Genomic DNA, 20731 nt, shown 5'->3' on the forward strand with positions numbered 1-20731 from the left:
GAGTTACCTGCATTGTCTTTTGTCTTTCCATAAACATATCAACTTTAAAAAAAGGACATACTTCAGATGCCGTTAATTTACGCTGCTTTTGATACAGGGGTTTACAAAAATTATTGTATTGGTAAGTTACAAGGATGTGATATTAGGAAATGTTTTTCAAGCAATATATTATCATGTCAGAATTTAGTTTCATCATTATTCCATGGAAAATTCAGTTTACAAGACTTAAAAATTATAATTTTAGATTTAAAAACCACTATTGTAAAGATTGGCATTAAAAAAGTGTCTATGTGTTGGAAATAAATTGTTAATGAAAGATCAATGCTGTAGTTGGCCTTTGAAAATTATTAAGGGAGGGGTATTGCAAAAATCTGTTTTGACTTGACGCTGGATATCTACACGTGGCTTCAATGCAAGTTGACTTAGTAATTTAACTTGAACAATAAGAGGTTTTTTCTCTAAAAGTAGAGAGGGGTGGTTTATGGTAGATATGTTTGAGGGCGAAAACCAATCAAAGTTGAGAGTAAGTCTACATTCATTTGATGGTTCATGGAAGACCATCATGTTTACGATATATTTTTGAAGGAAATTCTTCAATTATACTTTGGCGCTAAAAGGACCACTGCCAAGTATTATTCCCACTGAATATGTAATAAATTAGCTCATAACTTCAATTTTTAAAATCTTGAGAATGTGTAGTATTATGATCACAAGAAAAAAAAAAGTTGGCAAGATACTCAAACACTTGGTAAAAGGTGACAAAACGAAAATTTGAAGTGGGAAGAAATTCTAATAATTAGTATGCAGGATCCTTTCTTTGACCTACATGAATTGTAATCTTTGGAGCCTTCATAACCTGTTGCAAGAAACTGTAAGACTCTTATTATACACATCCAGCGTAGAAATCTGCAAATATATACACTTAATAAAAGCTTTATTTATGAGAGGGATTTTGAAGAGTTGCAAAAACGAAAAAATTCTTTGGTCAATATTTATATATTTCATTAAAAAATATTTTGAAAAGTTGTTTAACATGACAAATTTTTCAAAACATCGTGATTGATCGTTCACTTTTACCAAAATTCCTATTTACTTTTTATCACTCGATTGCAGATAAAAGAAACGGGCACATAAGAGAGAGCACTACAAAGGCAGAAAAAATAGTCCATCCTGTGGATTTGTGGATTGATGACAAGAGATTTTAGATGAAACGATTCTTCTCCAAATTTTCTACAAATTCTTGACAGGTTCCACAAGAAAATTTGCAATGCAAAAAATTACAACAATTTAAGCGAAAGAGAAAACATAGGAGTATGACACAATCCTATCAAACCTTTTTACAAAAAACTCAGTCCAGCAGAAAAAGAGAGGATTTTTCGTCCCCCCGGGGCGTTGGAGGACAAAATTCTCCAAAAAGACGCAAAAAATGTAAAACGTTACTGCTAATACCACCAAAAATTACAGCAGACACATTGCACTTTGTCAAGTTGAGAGCAAATAAAACTCAAGGTAGAACGTGAAGATGACAGGAAATTCGAGGTATCAAAAATTGACCTTGCAGCATTTAGAACAATAAACACCCAGGGAGGCAAAAATCTAAAGGCTACATATAATTTTAAGGCGGGATGAAAAATTTCAAAGTAACCTGAAAAAACCATGATTAGCAAGAAGGGTTCAGTAACATCAACAGGAAGTGGAAGATGGTGAAGAACAATGATTTATTAATAAAGAATGGAAAAGATGAATATAATAAGAAACAACTCAAGGCTCATGGAATTTCAGCGTTTCCCTTACTATTACAACAAAAAAGTACAAGGTGCTTGAGTTAATTTTTTTTTAGCCTCTTTTGAGAAGCTTGAGGGCTACGGTGATTAAGTTCAAAATATTCTCATTGAGTAGACACCACTAAAACGCTACCGTAAAATTACATCTCATTCTGAGACATTTCTTGGTCGCTCCTACCAGTATGCAGCGTTATAGAGAAAGATAAGGTGATAAAATAAATGGAACAAAAAAAAATTCTAACACTCCTCTCCTTAAATAAACCAAGGCACAAATAAATATTTTCCTCTATTTCTTTTTCTCCACAACAAAAGAATATTTTTTTATGAGGGCTTACATAGTCAAAAGAAAAATTCAAGACATTTTAAGACTTTGTGAGACTTTTCAACAAACATTTTGAGGATACTCCAGGACTCTCATTTCTAAAAAATTTTCTTCCAAAAACAAAAAGGGGAAAGTTGATGCATACTCAGCACTCTCAAAATTTACCCAAGGAATGGCAGAGAAAAGTCAGACATCGAAATTCAGTAAAATTTTTCTCGACAGTTGATAATGAGAGACAAAAACATAATTAATGAAATATAATGAATCTCCGGAACTTCCTGATTCTTGAGTTTTAGGCGTAAAATTCAAAAACTATCGAGTACTTTTAAGACTTCCCACAAATCATTCACTTCCACTAACTTGAAAATCAGGAACTTTTGAGGGTTGTACCCATCTTAATCTTTCATTAAGAAGAAGAAAAAAAATTCGAGTAATCAAACGAATATTCGGAGCAATTTTGGAAATAAAGGTGAAGTTGAGGCAATTGCAAACGAAGCGGTTTCAAGCAAGGAGAAAGAGTCTATCCCTGTATTGTAAAGTACCCCACTGGGCGAGTAGATGTCAAAAAACCATGAATTTAGCGCTACGCTATACATTGATGGGTAGCTCATGGTTTAGGTGATTCCTTTTCCAAATGGTGGGACTTACCTTGTGGGTTAAAATAAAAGATTTTAGAGTTAAGATAAGACTTTACGGTTTAAGGAGAGGAGAGGAGTTCTTTTTTCAAGAATAATGATGACGGGCAGACTACTTTCTTCCCTTCTGAGAGATGTGATACGTTATATACATTTCATGTGTTGTGTTTTGAGGGGGGGGGGGAGGGGGCATAGTTTCAAACCATTGTTTATCACTTCAAGCATTATTACATGAGTTGCTTTCTTAAAAACAAATTAATTTTTCTCTTTGAGCATTATTGTAATGGTAAATATTGATTTTTTATTTCCCACCAGTCTTTTGTGACTCGTTTTTTATTTGAAAATTGGTAATTGTTTTTCTTTGATTAATGATATCCAAACACGATGTCAAAAGAAAACAAAATGGATAGGATACTCCATCTCTAGTAAAATAAAACGAAATGCAAAATAGGAGATTGTTCCTGATCACATAAGTATTGATTCAAATACAGGGTCATTCTTTTTCCACATTTTATGTGGGAGAGCTAACAACATGCTTATACTTAAGTGTTCTGGGTGACTAATTTCTACATCACTTACATTGTCGATAACAAACTGCAGACAAGAAATGGGTTGACAGAATTTTTCTCTGGGCACTAGATTAGTTTCGAGTTCAAAACAAGTATTAAAACTTCGAGGTTAGTGATTAATTTCAGAAGAAACCAAAAGCAGATTTAGTGGCAGGCTGGCTCGATTCGAATCCTAGAGATTCAGGAAATCAGAGCTGACGCATTTGCTATTGCTCTCCACTGATCTCCGTGTTGAATTTTCTAGTGATAACTGAAAAATAAAAATGTGCTGTTTTATTCAAACTGTTCAATTGATCATCTTGGTACAAATTAGTGAAGATGGTAAAACTCACAGACTAAAAACATGATCTCTGTTTATGACATTGTGGTATTAATATTCACACCTTGAGAAAAGCCATTCAGAAATCAAGACAAAAAAATCTGTCAAAACCCCGAATTTCGACACTTTAACATTGAAACAGAAAGCGTCTTTTGAATAACGTAGTGATCAATGTCATTTAAAGCAATAGTTCCAATGGACCGTTGAAAAGGGAAAGAAATCAAGCACTACAGTACATGTTTTCTCATCAACATTCCTGCAGGAAATGTTGAACAAGTTGAAAAATTCGATTATTGACTGATAAAAGAGGAATGAACGTCTGTGGTTTACATTAAGAACAGTAAATTCCAACTCCTCACTCACGAAAAAGGATAATGAGCATGGGCCAAATTAGGCACTAATACCAATTTATATTTTATTGGGCAAATAACTAGAGCTTAGTTTCACACACATAATTCCTTTCTATTCTGATAGAGGGTGCCTTTGATGTGGTCGAAAAAGAGTTAGCACAAGGGAAAATTCTTCCATTGTAAAAAAACCAATAGTAGTTTAGAGCTTGATTTTCAAGTAGATTTTCGTTTTTTCGTCAGTGGGTGTGAATTAACATGACTGAGAACCGTTGTTTCCTAATTTATGATTTGCCGTCAGAGAATTTTAGCGATTCCACCGTATCTAATGTAAAATTTCAAAGAGAAAATATATATTAATCAGCTTAATTTCGTACTATGTCTACTGTTCTATTGTCATTTTTTCAATCTCAGTTTCATCAGTGATGCCATTTAAACTTGATTCTAAGAAACCTACAACGGAAACATTGGAAAAGTTTATTTTGAGGACACCTTACCTATGCACAGCTTTGTGTTGGAAGCAACGATTCAGGCTACATAACTGTACTCATCTGTGGAGTTGGGCGTTCGTTCAATGTATTGTTTGTCAATGAGTGCTTCAATGCATTTCTTAATCATGCTGATCGTTGGAGCAAATGATTCAGATTGACATAAGACCTGCAAAATTTAGAGATAAACGTTGTATGTAAGTGTAATTCATGAGGACTATCATTCTCTTGCAGGATTGCAAAAAATGCCTGACCGCTTAATCTATTGATGTAAGGCAAATTTACAGCCTGAAAGGTAATTTTCAAAAGTAATATGTACCTTTTTTCCCCTTAACACTTTTAAAAAATTTAATGAACATATTTTGTGTTTTTCCGTGAGGTGAAAACGCCAGAATGGAGGAAACAGTTGGCATTCTGGGGATAGTTATATCTTCGTTGATAAATGCAACTTAAAACAAACAATTCTGCAATTTCCTCTTGTTCTTTACAGAGGGCCTTTCTCCCGGCCTTCGACTTAGGTAATAATGGCCATAATGTGCCAACCAAACTCTGAAATGCTGTTTCCTCAAACTAACATTAGACTAAGACAAAACATAAGACAAAAGACTAAAGACAAGACAAAAAAGACAAAGAAGAATTCTATGTACATACTTCGTGGATTAGAGAGTTATGTGACAGTATTTTACGCAGCTTCATTATTCGAACAATGGCTGCTTGCAAGTATAATTTCCTATCTTCATCAACAGCGGTTACTGTTTGCTCTAGTTCTTGCTGTGGGTTTTCTTTTTGAACAGCAGCTTGAATTCGTAACCGCGTTCGTTTATTACTGTAGTTCATGTTTAAACTAAGGGTTGTGCTATCACTTAACATCTGCAAACAAGTCAAGTCAAAAATGTAAAATTACACAGAGAAAAAAGTTATGAAAGAAAATTTATGCCAATATTGATTTGACTTCCTAGTAAATATTAAATGCATATCGATGGTGAAACTGCGGAAAGGTGTATTTTGGTTTCGGGTGTTTTAGACTTCCTGTTATACTTTACTATCTATATGGAAAACCATTAAATCTCATTTATTGAAAACTTCAGTAATTCTTCTATTCTTAAATGAAAAATAATCGGTAAAAATTTCTGGTCAATATCTTGGTTTGGTCTCCTTCTGGAAAATAAAATAGAAGCGGAGATTTCGAAACACCACAACCAAGATACAAACTTATGCAGTTTCATCGTCAATATGTAACTTGTGGGTATGAACATTCAATTGAAAATAGAGAAATCTTTGCTGACTGAGAAAGGCTTCACAATGAGAATTTTCAATGTAGTGGTGCAGATAATACTCAATTTTACAATGCACAGATTGCTGTGAGCGTAAATTACAGTGAGCAATTGGTGGACTTTTGGGAAAAGTTTTCTTTTTTATGGAAACATGACTGTAGAAAATAAACAGAGAATTTCAGACAGACAAAAGAAAAACAGAGAGACTGAGAAATGTTGACACATATTACAGGAAAATGTTGAATTTTCTAGAAGAAGTGTTATGATTTTTTTAGCATTGTCTCACTTATTTTCCAGTTATAATCCAGTCATTCTTATAGCTAGAAATCTCTGCAAAAATTACAACAAAAATGTGTAAAAGGGGAAGCGACTCACCTCAGAGTCTGTGTTGATGAGTTTACATTCAATAAGACTAAGAATATGGCGACTAAACTGTTCAGGATTCAGTTGAAGTTGATTTTGAACTTCAGAACACGACAGGGAGTCATTCGACTCAAAGAGAAGGAGGATAGCCATTTGAAATGTTTGCATTGTTATGATGTACGGTTTCTTCAAATAATAAAGCTTCAACTCTCCTGAAAATAGGAACATTTTCAAAAATCAAATGCTTGAACCTTTTAAAAGTGAGAAATCATGGCGTATTCCAAAGTGCTGTAAGTTGCCTTACTAGATTTAAAGATGTACATTATTTCATTTTTTCAATTTTTTGACAAAAGGCTATACATGGAATACTGAAAGATTCGACACCCGCTAAGTTTCAAGATTTCTTGATATGAAAATTCTTACGATCTTCTGAGTAAGATGAGTTTTTAAAGTAAAATTTTCTGTTGGCCAATCTCGAAAAAAACAGGTCTGAAAAGTGCATTTTTTCAGTTTAACTTGTACTATCAAGTGAAAAAATGTGGTTGATCAAATAGTAGGTTTCCTTATTTCACGTTGGCTAGAAAGATAAGATGGCACATCAACTTATTGTTAGTTTTTAACAAAAATCTCCGCATCTTCAACTTCGCAACAGTGCCATTTCTCCATATGATAACATGTTACATTCTCGCGTAAGTGCACTTTTCCGATCTGATTTTCTCAAGATTAATGCATAGAAAGTTCGATTTGAGGAGCTCATCTTAGTCAGGAGGTTTTAGGAAATATATTATTAAATGTCTTGAAATTTAGCCAGTGCCAAATTTTTTGGTATTCTGGAAGTAGTCTTCCAGCTTGGAGGGAAAAATTATTCTTCGTGGATAAACACATTCAGCCCAGCAAAGAAAGGACATAATTTTCTCTGAACGAAATTTTATCGGGAGGAAAGGAAGTTCATTTCTGGGCTGTATAACCTTGGGAAGGGTAAAACCCATTAAGGTTCAGATGTTTTAAAACTGTTTTTCCCACAATTTTTGCAGTTGAGCAAGGTACCGCTTTAGCTGCATGGATACCTAAGCAATGTGCCGTTAAGGTAGAGGAGTTTAAGCAAATTATATTTTCAGCAGAATTTTGTTGGTTCGGTGGGAGCTTACGTATTTTTCAAGGGCACTGATATAAGAGAGAGAAAGAAAAAAAAACAAAAACAAACGGATGGTAGGTAATTCATAGATTTTTGTTGTTTTCCGTGAATTTTTCCGGAGTTTTTGGAGTCATCTTTGGATACTTGTTGACGGAAATATGAAACTTTATAATATTCATTTTTGCTTTTCATCTCTTCTTGCATACAAACATACTACCTAACTTAAAGGTCGGATTACTGCCTCATTGACTAGCTGTTAATTAATAATATCCTTCATAGATTTTTAAATTGGAAACGAGTAATTGCTGCTGAAAAATATAACAATTGATTCATCATCCAAGCAAGCATTTTGAAATCATGATTCTGAATGAATAAAATACTGATCAAATAGAAAATAGTCATTTTTACAGACTTACCTTGGCACAGATGATGAAGCCAGGTTAATTTCCTACCGCTAAAACTATGATGATAGAAGTTTTCAAATGAAACAACTGACTTTTCTAGTTGCTGAGGTAAAGTGAATGGAGTGACCGCAGTTTGACCAAGGGGCCAAGCACCAGCTTGAAGGACGTACACAGAGAAGTTGATACCAACGTCTATGTTCGACTCCTTCAGCCATTGATTGAACTTATTGTTAAGATCTTGAGAGACAGATATGTCTGTGAACATCCTGTGCAGTTTGTTGGTAAACTCGTAACCACATGCTTGCTAAAATAAGAAAGAAACCCGGGTAATGAAACTCTCGAATGGACATGCATCAGTTAATTTGAAAATTGGAGAGATCCAAGCCAAGTGAAAACATAGATTGACTAAAAAAAAAATAAATTCAAGGAATCAGTCACAGGAAAATTTATGAAAAAGAAGAGGGGTTGGGATAACATTTTAGGATTTGAGTAGAAGTAAGAGGATCTTTTTTCTTTTAAAAGAATGTGAATAAAAACAAGTACATTGGTACATTCTAAATAGAAGTATTTTGGACTCCACTTTCTGATATTTCTACTTGATGTACAGAAGTACAAGACTCGGCAAACTCGAATTTTCTCCATTATTTTGGATAAAATAAAACAAATTGATGACTTACTTTGAGGCGATTGATCATTGCTTCTTCTGCATCCATTGACTGGCTTTGTTGATGGATTAATCGTTTGGCTAACATACGGGAGTAGAATTTTTGAAACACATCCTTGTCATCAATGTACTTAAAAATTATGATTGACTGACTCAGGCGGTCATCTATTTCACTGTCAGACATTCCTTTTGACGATTTCTTGAGCAATAAATCACAATACTTGGCAAGCTGAAATAAAATTTCTCATTGACATTTGTTGGTATTTGCTGATGAAACATACACAAGAACAGCAGAATTTTCGTGGAAAGATCTACTTTTCTAATAGATGAGTTCGGCTGGATGCCACGGCTTAAAGTGAGGCTAGACTTTTCTAACGCTGAAGTTACAGACTGTGCCTCAGGTTGACTCACAGGGTGTCTACTATAATTTTATGTTTAATTTCCTCGATATTCTAAATGAAAGTTCCTAATTTTTTGCAGGGATACATTGGCCCTTAATTTATTTTCCGAATCACCATATTCTATAAATTGAATTAAATATTTCATTTTTGCAGATGCTAAATTTATTAATGTTTCCCTTGCCTTTCCACTTCTCCTTAAATCCAAAATTTCCGAATTTTCTGACTTTTTATGAATTTCCCCGAACTTTGATCAAAACCCTCATTTAGATTTGTTTAGCTTTTGATAACACTGATATGGACAAAGACTCTACTTCTAGAGATTCATATAAAGAAAAGAAACACTCTGCGGTTGCCCTCGCTTAATGGCACCAGCTGAAATTGCTGAGCCAATATGTTACTCCCATAATTGCTTGACTTTTCCGGGACACCAAAAATTCCCTGACTTTTGAGGTTTTCCAGGCCACCAGAAACCTTACAAATACAGCAAAATATTCCTTTATTAATGGCATCCAAAATGGACTATATGAACTACATACTACAGAATGTTCATTCAATAGTAATAGAGGCTTCAAAGTTAGTGATCAGAATAACATACTTCAAAGTTGATAAAGGATGAACTATGATCATTGAATACTACAATTACTTCAATATATGAACAAAAGTCTGAGGGAGGCTATGAGAATGAGCCGATATGCGTGATGGTAGTGCGGGTCTGAGCCGCGGAGGTTCGGGTCTTGCTTACGGGACGATGACTGGGATGGTCTTCTACAAATCTTGATCAAATACTGGTGCCCGGCCTATGCTCCGGCCACTATTTATAGTCGATCGCCGAACCAGGCTGGTTTGCAGCTTTGCGATAGGGAACCCAGCGATCGAACTGCAACTAGCGGCCGAAGTCTGCGTCGATGAGTGCAAGTGCCGCGCCGCCACAGAATATATGCTTAATTGCTTACTCATGTTTGATAATGACTAGAAATGTTCAGATATTAATCTGATTTCACATCCATTTTTTTTACTGCAATAACACCGATGGATGTCTTCATGAGTCTTCCTTTCTTCCCACAACTAAACTTAAGGCAATGATCCGATAAAAAATGTTGTGACAGTAATTTTAATTTATTTTGACTACTTACAAGCTCCGGAGATCTACAAGGCTGATTAGTATTTTGCCGATAATTGATTACATACGAGCAAGCCTTGTCTAAGGCGCCCATCAGATTTTGGTCACCTTCAAAAACTTCCGCGATCAATTGCTTATACTTTTTATGAATGTTCAACATACTTTCGATGAACTGAGCAGGGATCTGTCGACAAAAAAAGAAGAACAGCCAATTTTACAAATTTATTTCCATTTTTCGAAGAGTAAAACCTTAAGAACATGATTGCAGGAGAATAATAGATAAGAGGGTACATAAAAAGAAAAAAAGCTCCTTCTTTCTCTTAAGTGACCCTAGTGTATTGGAACAATAATTGATGGCTGAGCCAACGCAAAATTTTGAGAAACTTCTGAAGTTTGGAGGCTCAAAATTATGGTGCTTCGGGATCACTCATAAAAAATGTAATGTGATTTTTTAACACCCCCCTCCCCCCTCCTGACAATTTTATGACGCAGGCCCCTATTCTCCAAAACATAAAAATATAATAGAAAAACACTCTCCTCCACCTTTTCTCCCCTCTTCGAGCATCGCGTATTTTATGAAAGTACCTATTCAAAGTATTGAAGTAAACCATCAAAAAGATTGAGCAACCAAGTTTTGAACCTTGAGCTTCCTCCAAGGGTATTTTGATGGCATGATTTTTTCGGTGACTTTTCATTGTAGTTAGCATTTTTGAAAAGTCAAGGGGTCACAGGAATTTATCTGGATTTTTTTAAATTAGGATATTAAACTCTTGAAAACTGAGTTCAAAACCGCATATTTTAAGCTCTCTTTTAAACTTGCTTCCATCACCAAGAGTGAGTACAAAAATATCCTGTTGTTGCAGTCATAACCCCAATTATGTGCTGCCTCTGCCACAATCCATAGGCCATGCAACCAATGTCAATACATGGCAGCACAGACACAGACTACGAATAATGACAGAGATAAAATGTGATCAATTTTATGGCCACAGTGAGAGATACCATCTCCGCTTTTAAAGTGACGCTTGTTTGAATGGGAGGTTAAAATACACAGCTTCCAACTCATTGTTTGACGGTTAATACCGTTCAAAATAATTCAGAAAAATTTCTGGGGACTACGTGTACTGTATGCTTTTCAAAATTACAAAATTTAAAAATTACTGAACAAACTCAAAATGCACGAATCCTACCAGATTCAGGCTTCTTTAAAAAGTACCTAAAAATGGTCCATAGTAAAAAATGTGAAAATTATGTTTGAGGATATATTTCATTAACTCCACTTGCCATGAGGGCTAACCCATAAAAATCCACATTTTTTTTTGTCAATTTTGCTTTCCTTCATCAATTATTACTTTAATGAGCTTGTTTAGTAATTGTTAATGATTATATTTATGAAAAGTATACACTTCCCATAAACGTAATCATAATCTAAGTGCACTATATAGTGCACTTAGTTGACGGGAATTTTCCTGGTTTTTTTTCAACTCGAGTAACCATTAAAAATGAGTTCAAAGTTGCATATTTGGAGCTTCTTTTAAAATTACCGGTTGGAAGTGTATTCACTGATGGAGGGGATCTATCTAGAGGCCATCTTGGCTTCCTCAACAATGCGCATTTAAATCATACTCAATCATGAACTCATTTATTCTGGGTTGATGTCATAAAAATAACCATATTCTGGTTTTCAACCTCTTTAATTTTCAAAAATACTTGAATTAAATATTACTGAACAAGCTTAATGTAGATTACAAACAGAGGTATTTGTTTGAACAATTTCTGTTTGCAGCATTATTTGTGTGAAATTTTTGAAAATTAACTCACATTATCTCCTCTGAGCCCAAGGACAGTCTGAAGACTTAGCTGCTTGATATGGTCAAGGACTGTGCTAATGAGAACAGCTATGGCTGTTGGAACAGAGCGGAGAAGAAGGTAAAGATTCTTCAGATCTTGCCGCTGTTCTGCTTTCACCATACCGGCGCATTCACCATGCAGTATTGCAAGATGGTCTGCTACAAAATGCTGCTCACACTTCATTCTAACTTTCACCTCCGAACTGTTGAGAAAACAACAATTAAAGATTTTTAGAGGTAAGAAAATATGAAGTTTTACTTTCAGGAGGGGACAATTTGATGGAAAAAACAAAGATGGAGCGACACACATTGATGAATAATAATGGAAAGGAGTTGAGTAATTTGACAGAAAAATATCATAGTAAAAGTTCGGAACTATAATAACGCAATATTATTTTTGTTCTTCCAATACACAAAGGCAGTTGTGCTAGTCATTAAATCTTGTTATGTACTCCATATAAAACGTACAGATTTGACAAAAACCGATAGGATCTGTTCAATGTGAAGCTGTTACATCCAGCATCAATAAAACAACACTCTTTAAAAACACATTGATTGAGATCATCAATTTACAAACCTTGATTTCTTCTACTTAGGCTTTAGTAGCAATATGGAAAGTAATCAGTGCAAAGTAGTGAATCACTGATTGATAAATTGTTTCAAGACTAAGGCATTTCAATGGTGACACTGCAAAAATGCGTATCTTAGTTGTGCTATTTCAAAATCTTGGCTCCTGCTTAATTCTTTGAAAATAAACAGCACCAATACTATGGCTTGAAATTTTTACAGAATATTTTGTACATGGAGAAGAAAAATTACCAAAGTTTTCAAAGAATGACGTTTATTAATTCTCTACGTAGAACATAAAGTATGACAGGAGGTCTACGACGGCAAAAATCGAGATACGCATTTTTGGAGTTTCACCATCAACTTTTTGTACATACTACTATATTGAATGAAGTCAATCACTGTCTTTTTTGCTGAGCAAAATTGCCACCGTTCCTAAACACGGGAAAAAGGCATTTGAGCAAATCTCCTCTTGCTGAAGTTCACTGCCATTAATCACCGAAAAACGATTTTACGACTTAATTAACATACCTATTTAAATTATCAACTGTTCCTTGGAAATCAACTTAAGTTGCATAAATTGGTTGTTTACGGAGGGTATATGTGTTGTTTGAAGCCGAATAAGGTTCAAGAGTTTTAATTTTACCTTAGATGAAGGAATCGTTTACAGCGCAAAGATTCTTCATGTAATCTTTGGATGACTTTTTCCATGTACTGAGAGATGGTGTACTCCTGTAAAAGTTTACTTGCTTCACACTTGTAAAATTCGCCGGTTGCTTCTAAAAAAGGCTCTTCAAAGATTTTTTGGTATAGCTGAAATGAAAGAAAAGAAGGTATACTGTACAGAGCACACAGAATCAAACACTTTTGTCCAGCAACTGAAAATAATTTTTAGGGAGACACAGGCATTTATCTTGTTCCTTGGCAGAAATGCAGCTAGTTATTAGCCACCCATTTAGACAACCCCTAGTTTTCCTGAATTTTTCAAGGGTTCATTTTCTCTTATTGCTAGCTTACAAAAAGTCACAATGTTGAGGATAAAGCAGGGTGATATAACTTATCAAATTGATTCCCTGCTGAAGTGTACTTTGAGAAGCCAAAAGTTTTTGAAACTATTTCCTTCTCATGTAAATTAAGAGTTAAGAAGTAATATTTTAGACTTTACATATGCACTCATCTTGATTTTTGAGTGATTTAAACTCATTCGCATGCAATCATTAATTTGTCTGCCGCACCTAGAAATACAATGATGTTTCCCAATAAAAATACTTTATTGCTTCATATGAAGAACAAATCACTAGGATTCATTCCGGTTAGCGACAGAATACTCCACATGGACATTTAGAAAAATGCTAATAGCGCTGTCTATCCTGAAGTCGGAGAAACGCAACAAAAAAAATCGCTTGGCAATGCCAGGAGATGATGCAACGGGTGCAAGTTAACTCGTCAATGCATATATGTCCCAAATGTGCCATGATGAGTACACTTGCACACATGTAATACATGTGGATGGGTCAAGTAAAAGAAAACTCTGTCTTAAATATAGCAAAAGTCTGCAAGAGTCCCAATGCAATAGCTTCATTTGTTTTATGTGAGTAATAACCAAATTTGGGGCCTGAAATGACTTTTATTTGATATTTGTGGGAAGTGAAAGGAAATCAACAGATGATATTTAAGGCTAATATCAGTATGAAACTGATAAAAGTAGGCAGAGGCACTTAACAAATTGAAAAAGCAATTTCATTACGTTCCGTTTTATGTTACTTATTCCAAAAAATAAGTATTGACATCAATCATTTCCCAAAAATCAATTCTTGTACGGAGATACTTACATCCAAGTTGCCTTTTTTCTTGTACTCTTGTACACTGACAAATGAGTCAATCACGCCTCGAATCACTGCATTTAAATCTTGTTGTGCATTGTGTATCCTATCGAGATGGATTCCATTCAGAAGCAGCTTTAACAGTTTTTCTTTGAGAGGCTCAATCATCTTTCGTTTCCAGATGTCTAGACCTTCAGAGAATAAACATGAAACATGAGGGCTTTGAAATTTTCACACTTTTCTCCACCTTGTACAAATGATATTTTATTCTATAAAATACATTTTTACATTTTGGTGACAGTACCAAAAATTGGTGCATGGCTGCAAACATGGATTTGAGGTAATGCCGGGCAAGCACAAATGACAAGTTAATATCACAATGTAAACTGATAATTCTTATTTTCCACAAGTTATGATCTTAAAACTCAAGAAAATGTCTCAAAGACACATTTTGTGGTGCTAACTTCAGCCGGGATGTTACATTTCTCCAGTTCTAAAATGAGTACAGTTGTCATTTGGGGATGCAGCAGGTATAGGCATGTGACAGTGTGCTTGTCTATGATTTGTTGTTTCTCGCATAAAGGAGCAAATCTTGATTACGCTGTTTCAGTATTTCTTACTTATTTTTCAAATCGCCTTTCACCTTTATCACAGAAGGATGTAAGATACGCATAACCTTAAACTTGCTTGCTGATAACAGCCATCTTGTTAGTTTATTTACGGCAGTAAGAAAATCGTGTCAGCCAATTTGCTCGGGACCAATGAAAAACGAGCACAGAAATGGCTATGGCTCTGTCTATAAAGGTACTCTACTAAATACTACTAAATTCTGCTTGATAAATAAATATACCTAGTTCACCGATTTCCATCTGTTCTTGATTTTCACCAATATTTCCGTAGATAATTTCGGCATCAGACAATCTAGATTTATTAATGTGCTGTTGGTTCAGGTACCTGTGGAAATTGAACAGATCCAGATTAGCTGGCGATGCAGAGCGGACTCCACAGAATCGTTGCATTTTCAAGAAAATAAAAAGATAGCACAGTAAACAAAAAATGTGGTATAGAGCTGTCAACATCAGTATACTTTTGACACTTCTAAGATGAAGCAACTCTCAATGCAATTCGATTTCAACAAGATGCTTCCATTTACATAGGTTCGCCCTCTAAAATATTCTAATTTTGTGAGATGTTTTTCCTGAATACTTCCTGGCAAGTCCAGAGCATTTGTCTTGGAGATGAAAATCAGCAATGCACAATCTTAGCAACACTAGAAGGACATGGGACCTTTCCCTGAATGGTCCTTCATATATTGATTGACCCTATTGATTACAGGTTACACATATGCTTTTTTCAGGGCAAAAAGAGAGAGGTGCAATTGAACTGTGTGGCCATGATCAGAATACTGAGGTTGAAGACTTTGGGTAGGAGGCAGTGGGGGTTTTTCTTCAATACCATTGGAGAAGTGAAAGAAGGGGGAAGAAGTTGTGGATAATAGATAGTAAGCAGAGAAATTGGAGCCAATTACAAGTCGACTAAAGTAGCCCATTAGAGATAAAAATACTAATTTCTTTTGGGCATAGCTCTCTCTCTCTCTTTCATCTTACTTTTAAGCAAATTAACATTTGAGATAAATGTAAAATTGGTGTTTCTCTGATCTTTCAATTTAAATGAACGGTATCACATATTCTCAAAATCCCTTGGCACAGTTGCTGCTGCTAAATTTTTGAGGTCTATTGTAAAGTCTTTGAGTATTGCAGTTTTATTTAGATGTAGAAGATAGTATTTTAACTTCATCAAAATGTACTTGAAAATTGGGCTCTAAAGTTAAAGGCCGATTACCAAGAGAAGAAACTAAAAAATGACACTGCTTTGATTTCTATTGAATTCTTTCCTCTGATAAAATTTCCTGCAGCGTTATCGAAATTCTTTCCAGCTCTTAGAAATTAGGGTTGCTAACAAAATGACTCTTATAATTTATGGATGAAATAAAAAAATTGGTTGCAATATACTGATTATACAGGATGAATTTGAATCAAGCGAGTTTTAAAATCCCTGAAGACACAAGTGTTGTATGTACTTTAGCATAGAAGTGCAGAAATTTCCCGAACTTGTCACGGACTAGTTGTGTACTGGCCTTGGGACGTCGGGGAACCGCTGTGACAATGGTAAGAAGTGAGAGAACCCAACGCCAAATAGGGCGTTTTAGCAGTAAAACGGTCCAATTTGTTGGGTGCTAAGAGGAAGTTCTTATTCCTTGTTTTCAGGGGGAAACAATCATGAATTTTGTGTAAAAATGGAAAAAGGTTGATTGAATTTGGACAAAGGCTTAGAGCTTTTTGTACTCCTGCTTTAACATGGGACTAAGCTTTGAGATCAAAATACATCCACCATTTTACTTACAAAAACAGCCTGTGCAAGTAGTTGATTCCTTGACTGTATTCTGACCATGCTTGATGGTAGTTTTTCAAGAGACCTTGCTCTCCTTCGGCGCAGACGTCATCTCTGAGAGATTTCACATGATTGTCTAAGAAGCTTTTCGTTTCGTCGTATAATTTATCAGCAAGCGGTTCCGGGTAAGCAACACACAATGCATAAATGTCACTAAAAATAGGAAAAGTAAGAAAACAAAATTAACAAGAATAAATTAGAAGTATCGAGATATGGTAATGGGTCAGGACAGGTGCAGTCATCACATAATTGTGTTATCGTTATTTCAGATTATAGATCAACAAAAATAATAAGACCCGCCTACACACAAAGTTTCCATGTCCAAAATTAAAGGAAATACTGCCCTTCAAAAAACACAGCTTGTGAAGTCATCGACAGCGGGTGGTGCATACCATGGTTTCTTCCACCTTGGTTTCATCCGTGTTTTCAGTCAAGCAACCAGCGCAAATATGTGTAAAACTAATTTTATTGGAGAATTCAAAGTGAAAGAAACCATGGTACCCATAAGCTACTGCAGTTTGATGTTTCATCAAGTAGTGCGTGAAGACACTAGTGTTTGTAGTGTGGTAGGTAGTTGTGGTTCAGCAAAAGCTTCAGGATCAAAATACAGGGTGCGTCATAGCTTCCAGGGTGGCCAGCAAAGAGCGACGCCAAAAACGACCGTTTTTTGGCACAATTTGGGCCAGAAGGGATTTTTCTGAAACCGGGCCCAAACGATACCTCATGATACCCTAAAGCTCTGGTAAAAATTTTAGCTTGAGTATACGCCCGGTTTTTGAGAAATGAGGGGGCAAAGTTGCCAAATCGCCATCATTCTGGACAGCATTTCTACAGCAAAAAGACGGGAAAAATGGACGAAAAAGTCAAATATTTGATGGAATTCGGCTGTAAATGTTCTCATTGGGCCCCCAAGCATTTAACTGTGTTCAGTTTCAAAAATTTTGGTCGTACAGTGGTCCAAAATGGGGAGAAATCGTCGACAAATCAGGATTCTTTGTCAAATTTTTAGAAATGGAAGTAAAATTGTCGGTCTGCTGCAGTTTTCATGGCTAACAATGTTCTTATTGGTCCTCAATGTATGAAAATGTGTTCAGCTTCACAAATGTACATCGCACAGTGGTCAAAAATGGGGGAATTAGTGGACAAATTAAGATCCTCTGTCAAACTGTTGGTTCCCAGTTGAGTTTAAATCCCGGAAAAATGCATGTTTTTATTTTTTTAAATTATTTATATATGTCAGACCGTATTGTTTATAGAACGTTGTTATAGAATAGACTTTGTAGCATTATTTCAATAAAATATGCAAACTTTCAGAAATTTAAAAAAAAGAAAAAAAAGTGGAGCGAAATAATGTAAAAAAGATTTAAATAGTCAAAAAAAGAATTTAAAGAATTTTTCTGGGATCTAAAGTCTACTGGGAACCAATAGTCGTACATCATTTTTAAAAAGTTAGGCAGAAGATCTTAATTTGTCCACTAATTTCCCATTTTTGACCATTGTGCGATGAAAATTTGATAAACTGAACCCAATTGAATGCATTGAAGACCGATAAGAACATTGTTCCCCATGATCTCTGCAGGAGACCAACAATTTTACTTCCATTTTTAAAAAGTTTGACAAAGAATCCTTATCTGTCCACGATTTCTCCCCATTTTAGACCACTGTACGTCCAAAATTTTTGAAACTGAAGACAATCACATGCACGGGGGCTCAATAAGAACATTTACAGCCCAAACCCATCAATGGTGTAACTTTTTCGTCCATTTTTCCCGTCTTTTTGCTGTAAAAATGCTATCCAGAATGATGGCGATTTGGCAACTTTGCCCCCTCATTTCTCAAAAACGGTGCGTATACTCAAGCTAAAATTTTTACCAGAGTTTTAGGGTATCATAAGGTATCGTTTGGGCCCGGTTTCAGAAAAATCCCTTCTGGCCCAAATTGTGCCATTCTTGGCGTCGCTCTTTATGAATGGGTTCACTAAACATATGAAATTTACAGAATTCTTCTAGGTCATTAGAAGCTACTTTTTCGTTAAACAAAATTTTAGGGGTCCACCCATCTTCAGGTGCCTACGCAGACCATAACCAAAAATGTTCAAATCCACTTTTACGGTACACCATTTAAGAGAGGATGAAAAAGGAAAACCTTCCAGTTCAAAACACAACTCTCTTTGACTGTCTGTTCCCAAACTATTCACGATCAAAGTTTGAAATACACTTGGTTTCAAAAATTTACAGAAACAAGCACTGGGTTAAAATAACTCCTCAATAGGAGTACTTTAAAATTATTCAATTTTGGAACGGCATTAGAGGCCAAACAAATTTTGGAGATCTGAGGCCTTATTGCTTCATCCTGAATGGATCCTGCTTCGACAATCAGCATTCAAATTTCATTGAAGAAACTAATTGACATTTCAAAGATACCTAATGGTACCATCTCTCCTCTCCTGTCTACTCGGGATTTCTTTCCAGCAAGGAACAGGCCTCCGTCCAAAGGTTTATCCAAATTTTATCTCCCTAGGTGCATCCATTCAAAAGTTAGCCAGCAATCTTGGAACTTTTGGCCCACCCTGTACAAAAGGGAAAAATATGCATATGTCCATCTATCCATCAATATATGCATCTGTCGTAGTAGAAAATTTAATCTTCAAAAACTGAACTACCTGAATCTGTCGTTCCAAATATTCCGAGGCACTTTGCCTAGTGTTATCACTCCTTTCATGGTGTCCTCTAAGTTCTCCCAAATTTCTTGGAAGTTAACTCGCTTCGGTTTCAGAGACATTGTGCTAATTAGATGAGGATTTGGATTTCAAAACTGAATAAGCTGAAATAAAGAATAAGAGACAAAATAACAGGAAGTAATGACATAAGTTTTTGATTAGCCTTCAGTAATCCCCTTATCATTCCACCTAATCATCTGCAAGCTTTACCTGCTTAGGTTCTTTTTGACCATGCATGAATGAAAGATGTATGGGGTGCTTTTCTTATGGAATGTCATGGTTCATTAGTTATCTCCAAAAGAACCATTTATTGCCGAGCATGAAAGATGTGACCTAATCCCAGGTACAGTATGAGTCGATAGAGAAGAGTTCATTTGCAATTTAAGTAAGTGATTCTCCAAAAATAATACCCCACGATGAACAATAAAAAGAATAGTTCACTTAAATTGATGAATTTGTGAGGTAAAGAGGGCTAGGTTCATAAACCTAGGCAAGACAGAAAAGACACTTCAAAAGAGGATGTGAGGATTCTGTTATAAGAATAAACTAGGATGGACTCAAGCAAAGTTTGGCATCGCAAGAGGATCCATTAAATGATAAGCCTTGCATTGAGGTAAGTAAATGGACATAGAGAGGTAGAGAGAAAAAATACAAATATTAGGAAACATTGAGAGAATTTGGCAAAATGACAAAGGTTAGAAAGTGGCCCTGAGACGAAAGAAGACAAAGAGAGTATGTACGTTTTGCTCTTCGGCAGCCTCCATGATTCGCTAAATCCACTTACTGCTTATCTCTCTAAGTTTGTAGTGAGGATTGCAATCGGGTTACTGAAGCGGTAAAATTTTTAAATTATTTTTGTTCAATGTAAGCTCCATGATTAATTCTGCTCATGAAAGATAGGGAATTATCCCCAACTGAACCTGAAATAGCCCAGAGACAAGAGGTTAGAATCACAAGCAAGCTCTAGGTAAACAAAGAAAATTGGGACAACTTACTCGATAAATTCACAATGACGAATTGGTTGAGAAAACGGGGATAGTTTCCGAAAGCAGACTGAAATTAAGAGATGACAAAGAACAATGCATCCTAATTGCAGTTTAAATTGTGGGGAGATCGTAGTAAAAATTGCTGCAAGTCTTGGGAAGTCTGAGAGACAAGCACACAAAATATTTTAGAGCATGAAAGGTATTAAGATACTTAAATTTAAGAGAGTGAGTACAGAAGAATCTCAAATGTAACGCAGTCGTAAACAGTGCGCTAAATTAAAGGAAATAAAGAAAAACCGATGAAAACTTGAACTTTTAACACAACTTTTATTATCACAAAAGCACCGACCGACACAATCAGGGACCCGAAGTGCGAAAAACTTGGTGGAAATGCTGCTGTCATGCTACAATGTTTGTTCATCAGCTGAAGAGACTACTAACGGCCTCTGTGTGCGATTCATTCAAGCTATACTTCATGCACAGTATGATAGAATGCATTAGTATGTTAGG

At 35.4% G+C, this 20731-nt stretch overlaps 1 protein-coding gene across 1 annotated transcript; it reads right to left on the reverse strand.

Moving 5' to 3' along the window:
* Window positions 1–977: 977 nt before the first annotated feature.
* Window positions 978–20627, reverse strand: Cul2 (cullin 2). Its single transcript, XM_019048759.2, has 14 exons — window positions 20231–20627; window positions 19179–19339; window positions 16469–16669; window positions 14916–15019; window positions 14075–14256; window positions 12889–13055; window positions 11647–11878; window positions 9839–10009; window positions 8318–8533; window positions 7653–7944; window positions 6114–6313; window positions 5116–5334; window positions 4474–4633; window positions 978–3560 (listed from the first exon to the last, which is right to left on the reverse strand). The coding sequence occupies exons 2-13, from the start codon at window positions 19295–19297 to the stop codon at window positions 4505–4507; spliced, it is 2232 nt and encodes a 743-aa protein (XP_018904304.2). The 5' UTR covers window positions 19298–19339; window positions 20231–20627; the 3' UTR covers window positions 978–3560; window positions 4474–4504.
* Window positions 20628–20731: the final 104 nt, after the last annotated feature.

Source organism: Bemisia tabaci, chromosome 4 (genome assembly GCF_918797505.1).
Source record: "Bemisia tabaci chromosome 4, PGI_BMITA_v3".
Classification (NCBI taxonomy): Eukaryota; Metazoa; Arthropoda; class Insecta; order Hemiptera; family Aleyrodidae; genus Bemisia; species Bemisia tabaci.